Here is a 17,137-nt window from a genome sequence, read left to right as displayed (position 1 = left end):
TTCTCTATAAAATTATTTTTGAATTTTAGACCCAGTTCCCTGGTGACCGTTTAACCCATCGTTCCTCCCAGGTGCTGTGAGGGACCGTGGTGGTCGGTGCGAGACAAGCGCTCTCCTCCCACACGGGCACTGCCATCCCACGCTGAGAGGAAACTGGGACCCTTCACATTTTGCTGCAGAGGGGGAGAAAAGAACAGTGAAAGAGAGGAATCTCCCAGACAGACACTCACTTGGCTGAAAAGGCCCAAGTGAAACCGCCTTCYCTACTTTACTCCGTAACGGCGGAAAAGTACAGTAGCTGCAGCCTGTGAACCTGAGTGTACAATAAACCTCCGCTGTAATAGTGCCTCCTCCTTAAGGCCAGATCTTAAAAATGGATTTGTGAGACTAGAGCGCTGCTTCCTCCCRAGCTGTGTTAACTTTGATTTTGAAGTGCTTAAAGGAACTCATGTGCCGCTTGAGCTTTGTGCTGCTCCTTTGTTATCAGAGCAGCATGGGATGCAAATGTAATCAAATGTATATTTTTTCGTCAGTGCTGCAAAAACCTCTTTTTTTCATACTATCATTAAAATAATTTTTATTTTTAACCTGAAGTTACTACAAAAGTCGAAGACATTGGGGGAATTATTACCCCCACACTGTCATTTAGTAATACAGTGTTTCTGATTTACCCTGAAAACAGTCATTTCATTCTGGTAATCTAGAGGATGTGCCACAGAAAATACCTGGTAAAATAAGATATAGCACAGTGCAGTATCTTTTTTCCTTAATACAAAAGATGATAGGCAAATGAAAATAAAAAGGCTGTTAGTTCTTTTCAGAAGGCGGTTTCACTTGGGCCTTTTCAGCCAAGTGAGTGTCTGTCTGGGAGATTCCTCTCTTTCACTGTTCTTTTCTCCCCCTCTGCAGCAAAATGTGAAGGGTCCCAGTTTCCTCTCAGCGTGGGATGGCAGTGCCCGTGTGGGAGGAGAGCGCTTGTCTCGCACCGACCACCACGGTCCCTCACAGCACCTGGGAGGAACGATGGGTTAAAYGGTCACCAGGGAACTGGGTCTAAAATTCAAAAATAATTTTATAGAGAATCCACCCCTTCTAAAATAGTTCCTTCATCTTTAAACTCTACTTTCGAGATGATTTAAGCAACTTTTAGTCTGCAGCACATCACAAATTGTATTAAGAAGGCATAATTCCAAACTGGTCCAATTACTCCAATTAAACAGAGACCCRTGTCAAGAAAGTAACCTTTTTATATAATAAATATATATAATGATGATAATAGGCTAAGTCTCTTCAGTCAAAGGGCTTTATTACTGTCCACTGTTAGAAAAACGGTTTGGCTGCTCATGGATGATATATCCCTAGCTAGTCACAGTATACCTCATTTCCTGCTTAGATAACAGAAGATACTAAAGTAAAGAGTGAAAGGAATAAGGAACTATGTGATATAGATACATGGAAGAATAAAAAACATTATGAAAGTGAAAATGAAGTTCTGTTTGACAACTCTTATTGRAACCAAGTTTCAAAACAGAAAACAAAGATCCTCAAGTTTGTGTGCGCTTAGTTTGGATACGACAGATTTGCTAATAAATCCAGGACCAAACAGGACAGAAGAAAGGACTGCTTACAGACTAAAATACACTAAGACATTCACTGCACCTGGCACAGCTTAAAACTAAATTGTGTTTTCTTACTGTAATTTCAGAAAACTGTCTTGCACAGAAGCTGAGAACACCTCGTCGACGATGTCAGCAGCCCAAAATGCTGAATAGCCCTGAGGACAACATGTACTATAACCAGTTAAATGTGAGTTCAAAGTGGCAATAAAGCTGTTTTACTGGCTTTGTTTCCAGTTAATAATTCTGTTATTAATACCTGTTTCAGCCCCTCCAGCCCCACCCCCACGTTCTTCTGCTCTCGTCTTGAACATGTGCTTATGCTCTTTATCTGTTGCTTTCATGTCAGGATGTCTGCCTTCACGGTGAATAATTGATGTGGTTTATCAAAGACGAGCAAGATGCATGCTTCATCAGGCTCACTTGAGCCCTTTGATCAAAAAAATTATGCTGTGACTTCTGATATTATCAGCATCTGCTTGCATTCAACACAAAATCACTTTGAATTAAAAATTAACGACTTGCTGCTTTGCTTTGACTGTGTGTTCTTGGCCCTCTCCACAGGGAACTCTAGAATATCAAGGGAGCAAGAGGAAGCCAAGAAAACTTGGGTAAATATCTATCTTCTTAGTTCTAAGCAACTGTAAACAGAAGAAGTCCTTTGTGATATTACAGAATATGCAAAACTTTCTAGAGAGGTTTCTAAAAATAAACAATTAACATATCTCTGTGCATTGACATTGGACATTTTCTACAGAAGCAAATATAAAATTTGTGTGTACTGCTGTCTGCAGACACTAGAACTGATTCTAACAATATGCTCCCCAGCCCTCTCAAAATACTCCTACAAAAACAAAATTAGCCTTCTTTATGTTTTTAAATGTATTTAGGCTAAGTGATAGGTGCCAGATGAAGGGTTTTCAAACCTGATATCTTCTCACCTAGAACGTGAACAGCAGCCCTGCAAGCTCTCCAGTGCCTCGCTGGCAGTGTGCTTCAGTCCTCCTCAGGGAGCACGTTCTAGGAGCTGACAGAGGAGCTGCTCTGCCCCAGCAGGAGTTACTGCTTCTCCGTTTGGCTGAGGCCAGCAGTCAGTTCCCATTTTCACATAACCAGTTATCTCTTGTAAATAGGTAGAAATCACTGAATACAATTCACAAAAGCTAAACTGGCTACTATACAATCACCAAACTRTTTCATTGAATGATGACCTGGGCCAGAGAGAACTGATGGATGCTGGGTCTCGCAAAAGTATTTATTCCAATTATATACAAGAATTTTCTGTATTACATTCCTTGTTTTTTGTTCATCTTCTGAAGATTGAAGTAGTGAATAGCAGGTCTTTGGGTCAAGATTCAAGCCCCAAATTTTGAATGACTGTACAGAGTTTTATTTATTTGATTCCCCTCCTGTAATATACAAAAGTTTGTATTTCATTTAGGGAACAGAAACACTAGCATGGGACTGCCGTGCTCACCATGCATCATAGAAAAATGAAGGCCCCCCCCCACTTGATGTCTATAAGGTTTTACCAAAAACTGATGGTGTGATCTTTGGCTCATACTCACAGCAACCCATCTATCAAARTCATACCCTACTTCTGGAACATAGATAAAAAAAGCTACATTGCTCAGCTGAAATACCCATTTGATGCAAGTRTTTGGTCTGTCTTTCAGTCGTCCTAAAAAAGACAGACTGTATTGCCTTTCACAGATCCTCAGAAAACCATTTGAATTATTACCGTAAGAAAATAGAAGTAAAGAACATGTATAAAAGCTACATCTTTCTAGTCAAATCATCACATCTTTTTTTTCCTTTCTTATGTTAGCACTTTTCATTCACAGAGAAGTTTCTGTTTCKTAAGATACTGACAGAATTCAGTTTTTAAATTAATAAATGTTGTTTGTTTTCTTTCAAGCCAAATCAAAGTGCTTGATGGAGAGGATGAGTACTACAGGTCATTGTCAGTTGTTGAGTCTATACCTGAAGAAGACAGTTCCCTCAATTCCCCATCTCCTTCTCCTTCAAGAGGAGTGTCTTTTGCTCAGAGATGAATTTCATTTATTCTATTGTCTAATGCTGGTAAGAGTATTTTCATGCTGGTAATCTCTTCCAATTAACTTTGTGCGTGTGTGTGTTTACATAATGTATTTAAAAAATAATCCCAGATATTAGCTTCCTTTCACTGCAAAAACTGCCTGGTTTTTGCAGATGTAAATTGTCCCATTTAGCTAAATTTCTGTAAGCAATTCCAGTAAAGGGGAGCAGCGCAATCTATATATGTTGATACTGATCACTTCAGCAGCAAAGTTAGCTCATACAATTCGGGCTCCTTATCCCCACTCCTCCCAGCTGCTGTTCCCACCCTGTGTCATCCCTTCTGTTGTGCTGGCACAACTGTTGGTAGAGCTGTGTGGAAAATAAGATCAAGGAATTGATCTGGATTAAAAGAACTCTGCACTAAAAAGCATCATATGGGGTCACAGTGAAAATGTTTTATATTTCATTAGACTGATTTTTAAACGTTCTGTTATAACTTCCTGTGCTTTGTATGGCTTTTAATACTACAAAARTGTAGAGAGTAAAGTAATCTCAAATGATGAAAGTGTGATTCAGAATTTACCTCGTAACTATTTTTCTTATAAAGCATTAGTTTGCCGTAAGAAGCATAACAGTTTAAGAGATGACATTAGATGTTTTCAYAGATCACTTCATAGAGCCCTTGTGACTAAACCATTATGACTGGATGTTCTTGTTGTCCCTGCAAGTATTTCRTTTCTTTCTTAACTGGTATCTCTGTGCTTCATTGATTTCTGCATGTCCACAGCCCTCTTGTATGTAGCAGGAAAAACTATCACCTGCAAATTTTTCAATGCACTTTTGCTATTTTSCAAATCCGTAATGAAACAGTATCTAAATTTCTGTTAAATTCTGAGATGCTTTGCTGGGAACTTTTTCCATGACAAAAATTGGCTACTTCGTCAGACCCTTTACTTTCTGTTTCTGAGCTACAATTTTTATATGTGACAATTCTTTGTTTCTTTTCCATACAAACTCTTGTTAAAAAGTTTTGGAAATCAAATTTTCCTAGATGAACCACATTATCAATTATCTCAAAATGATTTTTTGAACCATGCTGATTAAATTTGACCATGCATAATACAGACCTAAGYGCTATGCTAGGTTTAGTCTTTCCTCAAGCAGGTTTAACCAGATCTGTGYTAACAAACCTTCTTCCTTGTGGAGRTGCAGTTCACATTTGTTCCTTGAGGTACAGCATTTCTTGCTATCAGAGTTCACTGACAGTGTCTTTTTGATCACAGGACAAGAAAATGGCATAGGAGATGAGAGGCAAGCATAGTCCAAGCATCCCTAAGTCAGAATAGGGTTTTGGAACTAGAAGAGGGAAGAAATGGATAGTCCAACAAAAGCTTTATCACTGCTAGTAAAAACAGTAATGAAAGCAGGCAGATGAGGTRCAAGAGGTAGATTCAGCTGTTCCAAAAAGAACAGTCCGTCACTCATTTTCCACCTAATGTATGATGAGATCAAAACTAAAAATCCTGTAAGGGACAAAAGTTTTTCAGTCATTCTGCCCAGCTACCCATGCAAGCATGGGCTTTAGAGCCTTTACAATTTAAGGACTCCTTAAACAAGGGATACTTGGTGAATAGCTGCAGATGGGTTAATGATATTAGAAAACTGTACAGATATGAGTGGCAACAGATACAGATGCATGCATGCAATCAGTTTCTTTACATTTCACCAAAATGTAACAAGAATGAGTGGATATGCTGTATCCATGAAAAATGCAACTTTTCTTTCTTTCTTAGAGTCCATAAAGTCTCCTAGTCAATTGATTTGCAGTATATCTGAATGGAAAATAACATTATCCTGAAAGAAGTCAGATGACTTCGTGTATTCTTATACTGACATAGGTCACYGGGAGCTCTAATGATGTGGATGCTTTGTGGTTCCATTCCCCCTTTTCGAAAACTATTTGGGAAAATAGTTTTCTTGTTAGTGCAATGCACATCGTTATTATGTGAGTTTATCAAGTTTGTCTGCTAGATGGTAGGGATGCTTCCAGTGAGGTATTATGTTACCTGTCCAAAAGCCAAAAGCATCAAAATGCAGTTTGAGTACCTTACACCGAGTAATACATTACTCTGAGTAGTTTTATTAATTGGATGTAGAAGTAATGCGAAATGAAAAAACATATATAATTCAGTGACATACTTAAGCCAAAGCCTAAGTCCCACTGAAATCAATAGAATTTCAGCACATGATTAAATGCTTTGCTGAAAGGGGGCCCAAGTTAACAAGAGCAGCTTCAGAACCTTAAATAGTAAAGCACAAGGAAAATGCAAACACTCCTTACATATCTTTTTTTCTTCTTCCCAATTGTTAAGTTTGCATTAATCTCAGTCATCAGAAATGAATTTTAAAGAGATTTTGTATCATATTTTGAGCACTCTTTAATTGTATAGGAAGGGTAAAATACAATGTTCTCCTTGTTACATGCAGCACCACTATCTACAGCTGGTAAAATTTTTCRGATTACTTTAATGTCACTAATTTTTTTATACTACAATTACTGTCTAAAACCTGCTTTTGAGTTGTGTGTTCTGATTCCTGCTACTTTTTGACTAAGAACTGTGCAAAAGCCAATCTGTGCATTATATTACTTCACAGCCTGTCTCCTCTTCCTCATTTGTTTTTTGACCCCATTCAGTTGACCCTCACCAGATAACCCTTGTGAGGTGGCCTTTTCACAACCTCATTTTAGAGCGCATATATGCCTTTCTTTCAGAGAAGTCTTATTATTAAATGCAGTATCACCAGCTTGCTGCAGATCAATTCAGCCACACTAATATTGACTGAAGAAATGAACTTTTGTTGCCACRTTGGTAGATACATTTGCTTGGGTTGATTGATTTGTACATGAATAGGGAGATGGCTCAAATGTATTGAAATTTAAAGTGCTTCTTTCAAAATTCTGATGTGCATTATTCCTGTGGTACTCTAGGAGATGCTTTCTCTAAAATGTGGCCTAACCAGAGTCAAATCCAGTGGGAAGGGATAAGTATGCTCTGCAGCATACTTAAAGTGTGGAGATGTGGTATCTTGAGATGCTGTTGTTCCCTGGTGGCTGCATCTCTGAGTTCTTCCCATGCTTAGCACTGCAAGAAAGGATATCTCCGTCTTCCTGGCTGAACCTGCTCTTACTGAGCAACTGTGCTGGAGGCATCATGAATGTTTGGCCATCAGTGCTGGATGATCTGTTACAGCAGTAATTGTATTTAACTCAGCTGAAGACAGTGTTCGTGCWGTAAAAGTAGAGTTGTTCAGTAAAGATAGTATTTTGTGAGGCAGCCTGTTCAACAGCCTTTGCAAGAATTCAATGAGACCAAAGAGCTGCTACTTAGCAGGGAGGAAAGGTTCCTTGCCACAGCAGTAAGAACTGTCTCCATTCGGCAGTGCAATAGCAGCTGGGGGCCATGCACGAGTGCACCGTACAGAGTGTGTGGCGGAGGTAGAGAGCCTTAGACCGAGGAGCAAAGGATGAGCAGCAATTTTTGTCTGCATAGAGTAATAAAAAGCCTCACACTGGCCCTGAGTAAAGCATTGTGCTGCTCGTGGCTAGTTGATGGAACGGGTAACGGTTAAAGATGCAAACACATAATGGATTTTAAAAAGATAAATCCAAGAATAGATGAGTAGCATGCCATAAGAAACAGGGAGGAGTACAGGAGACATGTCAGTTTGGTTACCATGTCAGTAGGAGCCTATCAGCATGAATTGTTTAGATTTTCTTACTTGGTTTTGATACTACTGAAACATTGTTCTGATTTATTTATTTTCACTTATATTATCCTGAAATATTAATGTATTTAATGCATTTAATTGTTCATAACATATCCTGTTCTTAATATTTTATAAAAGTGAAGCACATAAGTCATATTTTGAACTAACTACACAGAAGGAAACTTATTAGATAGTGCGTAATAAATTAAACACTTTTCAGCAAATAGGAGAGAAAAGGATGAAGCTTAACAAGGTGTTTCAGTAGATTTCTCCTATAGACCTTAATGGTATTAGGAACAGTCCTAGGAATTGACCTGCTGAGGACAATTTTTGCTTTTCAGTTATGGTAGCATAAAAACTCGTCTCTGTGCCAAAATGAATCAGGCAGGGAGCTTTTGGAGATTAGCCCTTTTAATTTGGTAATTTTAAACTTGCTTCTCACTTAAACGTTTACGTCACTCTTGTAACATAAAGGGGCCTTAGAGTGTGAGAAAATTGCAGTTATCTTAAATTTTCCCCCACTGCAACATGCCTCACCCATATACGTTCAGAGTGGTGGAAAGACTTTTGGCTACTGAAGGTCTTTTAAGTGGCCCCCATCATGCCATCCAAGGAGTCATTGCTACTTTGGAGCGTAAACAAATTGACTATAAATTATATGAAACTGTAGAGTTTGCTAAGTACAATTAAATCAAAGGTTATTTTTCTCTTTGATGAAAACAATCAGAACCAAGTTTTTCAGAGGCAGATACAAAAAGTAACCCACACTGGATACTTCCATGATTATCTTCCTAGAAGTAAAATTGCATCCTAATTCTAGGCAACTGCTGGTTATTTTGTGTCATTTAGCATAGTTGCTAATATAAGCATAATACTTATATGATTATATTACTTACTTATATGATATTTTAATGTATTTTGTTTAACTGTAAGTGTCTATGCTTCCAAGAAAATGTCTCATTGTATTTTAATTCCAGTAAGTTCCTAACTTTTCTGATATGTTGTGGTGGTAAGGTTTACACACTAGCACGTATGCTCTTCTTTCTCATCCCTAAATTTTTTTCTCTAAATGGAAGGAAAATTCTAGGAGACAAACTTTCTGTCATTTTTAAATATCTTCTGGTTAATCAAATACATAATAGTACATATGGTTAAGAGTAATGCCAAATGGTACAAAAGTATCATCCCATAAGGAACAGTTAAGTAACTTTAGCATTAGTATGTGTGCAAGACATGGCATGTGATAAACATATACATCCTTCTTTTAACTCTGACAACAAAATATTAGAAATTGTGTCAGATTTTGTTGTTAGCACTGGAAGCAGGTTTTGTTACTGTGCCTTGGCTTTAAGACTGTTCAACATGGGAGGAGTTGTAGCAGATTATTCAGTTAAGAGAAAAYGTCTCTACTTAATAGCAAAGCAGGACTCCCAGACTGACAAACGTGGCCCAGGAGGCTGGGCAGGCCCGAGGCTGCGAGCCGTCCTCCGGGCCAGGGCTGGCGGTGGCGYGGGCCAGGGCAGGCTCTGCGTCTCCCGGGCACTGGCCGCGGGAACCGGTAAGGGAGGAGGCCGACAATTCGTAGTAATGGCGCTCTGTGCCTTCAAACACCGGCTGCTGCTCTGGCTCTTTCTAGTGGATTTCTCAAGAATTATTGGAAAATATTTTATTACATGTRTCAGTCAGAACAATAAATATATACATAGTCTGTGTTATCGGGGCAAGTTTATTGTAGCACTCATGCACTGTAATGCTGAAGGCCGTAGGAGCAGATAGGTGGGAAAAACATCTTGGAGTTGTTTCCAGAAGCAAGAAACATGTTCCAGAAACATGTTATTGATCAGGCCAGTAAAAGATTAAATTCCTTTATTCTTCTAGACAGGCCTATTTTATTAATTAAATTGCAGAGAGAGATTATTTGTCCACARTTTAAGTAGTATTTTATAAGACAGTTGGCAAATGGGGATGGAAAGTAGGTAGGCCAACTTGTCTGCATATTCCAGCAAAAGACCCAAGCCCCCATTTGTGACCCATCACCAGTGAAAATTAAGCTTAAAAGTGTGTTCTCAGTCTCTCAGTGGAGCTCATGTGGCCACAACAAGGAGTGCATGCTGTCCCCTGGGCTGGGGTGGAGTGCCGGGAAGGAGGGAGGACTCCCTGGCCTCTGTCCCAGACTGACGGTATTCCGGACCCTAGCAAGCCTCCACAGCCGGAAATCGGAGTAGCAGGACTGGGGCCTGCTGCCGGTGCGCGGGGGCGGCCAGGACGAGGGCAGCAGGGTGCTGGGATGCTCTTGTGGCTCAGTGCTGTGCGTCTAGGACGAGGCAGGATGCAAAGGCTGCTCTGCAGTGCCGCAGCCAGGCAAGAGGGATGTAGAAGTGGCACTTTCAGTRTTGTATGACATACTTTATTCAGGGTCTTTTTTTTTGTTACTGCTGCTCCCTGTCATAAGCAACAAGTGTACGCAATTAATGCACCTGGAGAGATTATACAGAGCCTTCTATGAGAGCATTTCTCKTTCTGAGATCACAACATCTTTGAAACAGAAACTTTTAGATCTGTAATTTCTACCACCCCAGGAATGAGCACTCCTCGGTGTTGCCACAGGACAAACAATTAAAAAAAAATCTGTTAATTTGAGTGAATGATAATATAAAATCCCTAATTCCTGTACAAATTTCYAAGACTGCTGCATGCCGTAGATGAAACTGAGAAGCGGTTCAATCTATCACCTCATACAGATGAAACTTGGGACAAGACAATATATTAACTACACTGTTACTAGTTTGTCTTTATGCCTCAAGATAAAAATAAGCTGTAAAAGAAAAAAGGTATGAAATTAGTTGCTGTTCTTTATATTGCTGATATATAAAATTAGTGTGATGGAAATGTACATTTGAGTCCAAAGATATGTGCTATACTAAACGGAGGCAGAGAGTTAATTTATGTGATTAAATTGATCTATTATAAATAGTGTTTTGAAATAAAAACAAAATGAGAAATCTTATAAAGCTCATATCTTTTGATAACTTATATTACAGTCATCTCCAGCATTCTGAACTCAGTGTAGATTTACAGCTGAGTTGCAATTGGAAATTGGTATTGATTGATTATGTTACTCGTTTAACATTCCAGCATGCTGCAACAATAATGCAACAGACTGTGATAAAATGGGATGTGATCTAACAGGACATGACCGATGGGACGAGAGGAAAATGCTGGGTCTGCTGGTAGTGCTGTGCAGTAGTTCAGACTGGCATCTTCTGCGCCTTGATTGTTCATTTCATTTTACTGTCATTCCTACTGAGCTGAACATTTTTTAAAAGACACAGCGTTTTTCCATCTGTAAGTCACGGAAAGACAGATGGATGTGGAGAAACTGCACCTACAGCGCCTTGACTGAATGCCATTGCCCACTTAGTGGTAGAGAAATCCTTTCTGGAAAATTAAAGTGTCCTTAAATATATTATATTCTGAGCAGCTTCTTAATATAGGAACTTACTGATCTTTTACAACTGAATTATGTGTAATTCCTTTTTTAATGAGTGCAAGTGAAACAAACTGTTTCTTATGAACAGAGCAGCTATATTCTGACCACCACTTCTATTACAGTGAAGTTAATACATAGTCCTGCTACAAGAAACTCATCCTTATTAAATTAACATTAAGAGCTTCGTTTTATTGATCTGCTCCTTTCACTTAATGATAGGAACTTACTGATGTTTTAATAATAACCTTGCAAGCTTTATCTCATTTTACTTCACTGTGTGTTACAGAAAGATGCTATGGAAGCTAACTTAGCATAAACATTTTGCAGATGTCTTTAAAGGTTAGGGAAAAAAGATTTAGTTGCACTGCATGTTAGCAAAGATGGCTGAAGAACTACAAGATAAAAGAGAGCCTCGAGTATGAACATCAAAGAATTGTTAATGACGAGAAATACCATTAGGGTTAGCATCCCTTTTGTTTCAACCCCCTCACACCTGCAGTGTGTTGCAGATTCTGTCTTTGTTGGCACATCTGAATTACTTCCATTAGCATTTATAGAAAGGTGGCTGCAAAACAACAGAAATGTACCCCTGGTTTTCTCTGTTGCTTCAGAAATTCAGATATTAGGTTCTCTGTGGGTTTCCTTCAAGGTACAGTATCTTATTGTAAAGGAGACTATAGAGCCAGGATTCCGCTGATTGCAAATGAGCTTGCTGAAAGGAGAGGGTCGCTTTTGTTACTGCAGCAGAAGTAATATAAGCAACTACGAGAAGCGCACATAAGAAGCTCAGACATTAGCAATAGCAAAATCAGAGCGTGAAATTCAGATTAGCCCTCCACAGGCTGTGAGAGGGAGGGGGTATTGGAAGACTTGGCATGGCTAAAGGTGTAACCTGTTTCATTTGGCCCCTGAAAATTTTTAACAGATGGTGGGACCAGCTGTCTTTTTCAGCCATTTAATAAACTCTTCGGTGGTAACAGTTTGGGAAGTGGGGGGTTTTGAGTTTTAGGCCAGAGGAAAAAATAAAGAAATCTGTCCCGATTGTCTTTGCCAAATAGTGAAGTCTGGAAACATTATGAAAAGTTAAAGTGAAAAATCTAATTGATGATACTGTTCTGATTATCCATTTCAACAGAAGAGGAAAAAGAACTCTATGCCCAAGTGGACCAGTGCATGAAAAATGCCTATTATGTTGTTATCTTTATCTGTCACTTTAATTTCAGCTCTTGCGAAGGAGGCACATAATGAGAAATTTTAAATGAGCTGCAGAGTGAGAAATTGTCATAATTTTTGAGATACAATAATATGTCAAAGTAACAGGCAAAATGGCCTGTTATATTAAAAACAAAACCGAAGAATACGTCTGTGATAAGATAAAGTTCACACAATCTGCCCAGGTGAATACAGCAGTCAGTGAACTTATCTTAACTTCCATGACGCAGTGATCTAAAAAGATGATAAACTGCCATTTTAGGAACATACAATGTTCAGGCTCTAATAAAAACCGTAGCGAAATGTAGGGTTTTGCTTATTATGATATGCGAGTTGACAAAATTACCCTACAACTCTACTCCTTCAGTTAAATTAATTTATTTTTAAATGAACATTTCCAGCACAACACTTAAATGGCAACTCTCAATTATATGAGATGTTTTATTTAAAAAGCATGTCTAGTTTCTTTGAACGGAACAGTTCTTTTTGCACATTTACATGCTACCCAGCTGAGCAGCCAACCCTTCCATTTGACAAGGGCTTTGTTCTGCCTACAGGCCCATTCTAAGCCCGAGAGTGTTTGCCCTTAATAAATTGCAATAGTAAGACAGAAACCTCTTTCAAGTTAAGAGAAATAAAACGCATTGCCTACATAGCAAAGCATATGATGTTARATAATGATAACAGAAGCATACCTTCTAAATCTTTGCTTTGCTCCCAGATCATTGCGGTTAAGATAGCCCAGAAAGGTTAGCATCCTTCCACACATGGGACAAAAGATTAGAGAGAACAACAGTGGGACAAAACTCTGGCTACAGATTCTTTTTTTTTTTTTTTTTTTCTCAATATAAAACCATACTGGATGCTATACAGCCAGTGTAGCTGGAGCTAAACCTGAAAAAAACACGAACATGATTAAATGTGGAGCAGAAAAATGTTTTTAATTTAAATGAAACATGGTTTCATATTAGTGAGAGGAAGAAAAAAGAGTAGGAATTATTTAAATTAAAGAATTTATACTATGCTCCAGTGTAYTGGTGTGTGTCAGCTTGTGTGTGCCTTTCAGGCCCTCCGCTGAATCACAAAGAMCTACCAATTTTGCTTTTATAGCAGCTAATGGACATTCTTTTGTGGCTCAAGTGTTGAGAACTTGTGATCTCAAACAAAATTGTTGAGCCTTGTTTATGAGGCCCCATTTGTAACATTCAGCTGTCAGCTGCAGTGTTTGTGTTCGCCAGAGACTGTTAAAAACTGCTACCTTTGTTGAACTCCCATCTTCTGCATATTTTTCACTTAAGCTGGAAATTCCTAATGATTTTCAGAGTACATCTGCAATTATGAAGAAAACAGAAAATAAAATGCAAAAGGGACAGCCAGTTTGGGCCCACTTTGCAACAGTAAAGTTTAAGAGAGTGAGTGCACCCATCATGAAGCCACTAGGTGTAAGCAACTTGAAAGTGCTGTCTCTATTAGAAACTTGTTAGTAGCTCAATTTAGTGTTTTCAGAAAGAAATTCCAGTTGCTGATTCACTTAGAGCTTGCATTCTGAAGATGGTTATTTTTCATTTGCAGATGGAAGTCCTGAGGATATAAATGTTTCTTTGCTTTGATAATAAGAGAAATACACTGAGTACTTGAAAATGTTGCTGACAAGCTAAAAGTACGGTGATACAGATTTTTAAAGGAAATGTAGTGTTTATGACAGGTATTGATTCGACTACGTTAAAGGCTACTTTTCCTTATTTTGAAGTATTTTTGAACTACAGACTGATGCTCTGAGGACTATTAGGTATTCTTTTGGGAATATTCAGCATTGCAGATACCGCCATGCTTTTGTTCTGTGCTCTGTTCAGCCACAACATGCTGGGAGCATCCCTGGCATCGTGCTCTCGCTGGAAGGGAGAACTGAAGATCGAAGAGGCTATGGTTTTTCTCTCTCCTGTCTTCTTTTCTGTCATGAAGTATTAGAGGTGGGTACTTCATGGTCTCTGCCGCTGTGCAGTGAGAAGGTGCCAGCTTCACTGCTTCTTCCAACTGCTCCACAGAACCAACCAGAGAGCACATAATTTGTAATTTCTGAGAGGGCAAACCCTTCATGTTCTATCCTGCGGCTTCCTACAGTGCTAATCTGTGTTGTATCCAATTTCTGAGGTAACACTTGGAGGAGGAATTTTGAAGGATAGACATGAACGGAGAAGTASTGATGATCTTTCATGAAGGAAAAAATTAATGGACTCAGTGACTATGGAGTATAAAACTATGGTGAGAGACAATAAAAAGAAAGGAGAGGAAACTACTTGAGAGAATAGAAGAAATAAACCATTAGACTTCATGAAGGAGACAACCTTGAGTAAGTTTTGAAGGTTATCCTCATCCTGTGCTGTGATAAAGCCTTAAATCATCTTGCATAGTCTCTAAGAGGTTAGAAAACCTCTCTGAGATGCTTGGGAAGCTTTTGGAAGAGGCAAATGGTACAGTTAATCTGAATCCAAATATTTTTAGAATGTAAATTGTGAATGGACTGGTAACTGGAATTCCCAAAACAAAGATAATTTTTTTCAGATGCARAACTCTCAGATATTGGCTTTTCTGTAACAGAAAACTACCATGACATTAAAATCCAATATCTGGGGATGTAGCTGCCCTGATGGAAATCATAGAAAAACTTTCTTTTTTTGATGGTTCAAGGTAAAATTAATTTTTTCCTAGGCCTGCAGTACTACAAGGAATCAGGCTTTAACACATTAGAATCATTGCCATTGTTATCTTTTAAAAATTTACTATAACCCTAGGAAAGAATATTTCCTCTCAGGCGTCTGTTTGAGTTTGCAGAAGATACCAACACTAGAAGAATAAGAAGAAACATTTCTGCAATTATTTAATYTTCAAAAATAATAATTGTTCCATATGTTAGAAATTTAGTAGCTGGAACCCTAGTCAGGTAGCCTACTGAGTAGGTGGTAAAAATCGTAGGTAGGTGAGAAATAGTATATTTAATTAGCAAATCCTTTTCCAAAAACAGATATTAACTCCACAGATATACTATTAGATAGCTTATTGTAAATGGATTTAACCTTCATATTTCTGAACATATTTGAGCAAATATAGTTGTAAACATTCGTCTGAGGAAGATGTTTTCTTCTGTTTAAAAACTTACTTTCTAAAGATTAAAAACTTCCTTTCCTCTTTTTTTGGCTGGAGTTCATTATGCAACAACAAGTGGTTTGCTTTTTCAAACAAATTACAAACGGAGATGGATCTCTTTGTATATCTCCAGTGTATTTATCTTTTCACCTTCAGATTATATTGATGAAGAGATTTCAGATATCAAGATATCGAAATATATCACTTTGAATTTTCCAGCTCAGTCTTGTAAAAAACCCAAGCTTCACTCAAATATCTAAATATGAATTTGTTTATTTTCTCTATTTTTAAAGATTTCAGATGTTTACAGCCCATTTACAAATAATCTCTCCTCGGGCAGACTAAATCTGGGTACTTCTGTTAAAATCAAGTACTTTGCCTTTTTGATAAAACGATCAGTAGTTGGAAAATCGGGTGTAACAGCAGCTCACGGGCACTCTGCGGGGTAGCTTTGCAGGCTTGCTCTCAGTRTTCTAGGAATCTTCATCTAGCCAGTTGTGTATCTATGTATAACTGTAAATAACAACAAAAAATKGATTAAACTGGGCACACAGGGTGGCATCTTAATAAGGGTTAGATAGGAATGATCTTCTGTGTCTTTGCGGTTGGTCTGAATGGCTAGGAATGAAATGCTGCTCAACCTCTTGCCACTCGTGGGAACTCTTCAGCCGTCCATGCTGCGAGCTTGCCGGCTGTGCTGCAGATAGTGCCTGTAAGATCGTTTGAAGGAAACCKTCAAACATGGGTCAGATAGTAGCTGGTAAAACAGAGAGTCCCCAAATTTGCCTAATACAGACTTAAGGTTATGCGGTGATGTGCCACACACAGCGTCGGGTTCCTGACAGCCAGAAAACAAAACTGGTGGTCACAAAGGCATTCATTTTTTAAAAAAACAAAAACCTGGAAGTTGTGTTACACACAGTGCTGCTGTACCTCTGCCATYCTGGCACTGGAATTTATCCACACACCATACAGCTACCTTCACTGTGTTCAGTCACATTTGTGGTGGCAGGAGGCTTCACTAGAAGAGGYCAGTGGAACTCTGATTAAGATGGAAAGAAAGTTTTAGGAGAGAAGGGATCTACTTAGGGTGGAAGAAAATCAGCCCTTCTCACTGCCTCCCTGTGTGGGTGATCAAAGAAATGGGCATGGTCTTGCTACTGAATTCCACAGGTTGTGTCAGCAGAGGAGCATACAGGTGTTCCTACAGTGGAGGTTGTCACCTCTAAGAGCGAGTCTGTCGATGACTGCCAAGTGAAARTAGAGCCTTAGATCCCTGTAGTGAAGTTTACCAGAGCAGAGGAAGGATAGGCTGTAAAAGTTAGCAAGTATCTAGTTGTTTCTGCTCAGTAAGCTCACTGTCTTAGCTGTGGATGTATGTTTGGCTGTTCAGGACAGCTCACCCGATACACATTTTGCCTTTGTAAAGCAAAGGTATTAGACTCTCTTCTTCAGTGATCATATGCGCTAATCACAGTCTACTAGGCAGAGTAGAAATGTGTGTATTGTGGACTTGTTGGTGTATTGCTTTACTTGCATAGGCTGCATGTTTTTCTGCTAACTGCTGGTGCATGGTCTCATTGCCACCTCTCTGTCTGCCCAGGTTTGTCTGGTCTTTTTACTCCTCGGTCATCTTTCCCACAGAAAGATAGATACCTGCTCATGATCCCAAGCTGATGAGGCAGTGTACAAGTGTCAGAAGAGACTGACATGAAGTGGGAGGAGAAGGGGGTTAGAAGGCAGTACTGATACTTTGAAGGGAATGAGGTGGAACATCTTATGATACAGTCCCATAACCTTGGACCCTCTGCTCTTCATTAGGGTTAATATGTGACATGGGACAAGGTAAGTGGTCACACTATGTTTC

At 38.9% G+C, this 17,137-nt stretch overlaps 1 protein-coding gene across 3 annotated transcripts in view; it reads left to right on the top strand.

Moving 5' to 3' along the window:
* Nucleotides 1-10,647, top strand: part of MYO3B (myosin IIIB) — a 227,727-nt gene extending 217,080 nt beyond the window's left edge. The window contains exons 27-30 of one of the 3 annotated variants that reach the window (XM_085323242.1): nt 1,706-1,806; nt 2,181-2,227; nt 3,535-3,698; nt 10,560-10,647. In XM_085323242.1, the coding sequence (XP_085179368.1) occupies nt 1,706-1,806; nt 2,181-2,227; nt 3,535-3,670 (284 nt within the window). In that variant the 3' untranslated portion in view covers nt 3,671-3,698; nt 10,560-10,647. Of the gene's footprint in view, nt 1-1,705; nt 1,807-2,180; nt 2,228-3,534; nt 4,228-4,321; nt 4,639-10,559 lie in introns of those variants that run through there. The other 2 variants (XM_085323250.1, XM_085323256.1) reach the window with 2 other exon arrangements.
* Nucleotides 10,648-17,137: the final 6,490 nt, after the last annotated feature.

The sequence above is a fragment of the Rhea americana genome, unplaced genomic scaffold, assembly GCF_003343005.1.
Source record: "Rhea americana isolate MKP2758 unplaced genomic scaffold, rheAme1 scaffold_12, whole genome shotgun sequence".
Lineage (NCBI taxonomy): Eukaryota > Metazoa > Chordata > Aves > Rheiformes > Rheidae > Rhea > Rhea americana.
The sequence above is the reverse complement of the archived record's forward strand: the minus strand, read 5'-3'. Positions and strand labels throughout refer to the sequence as shown.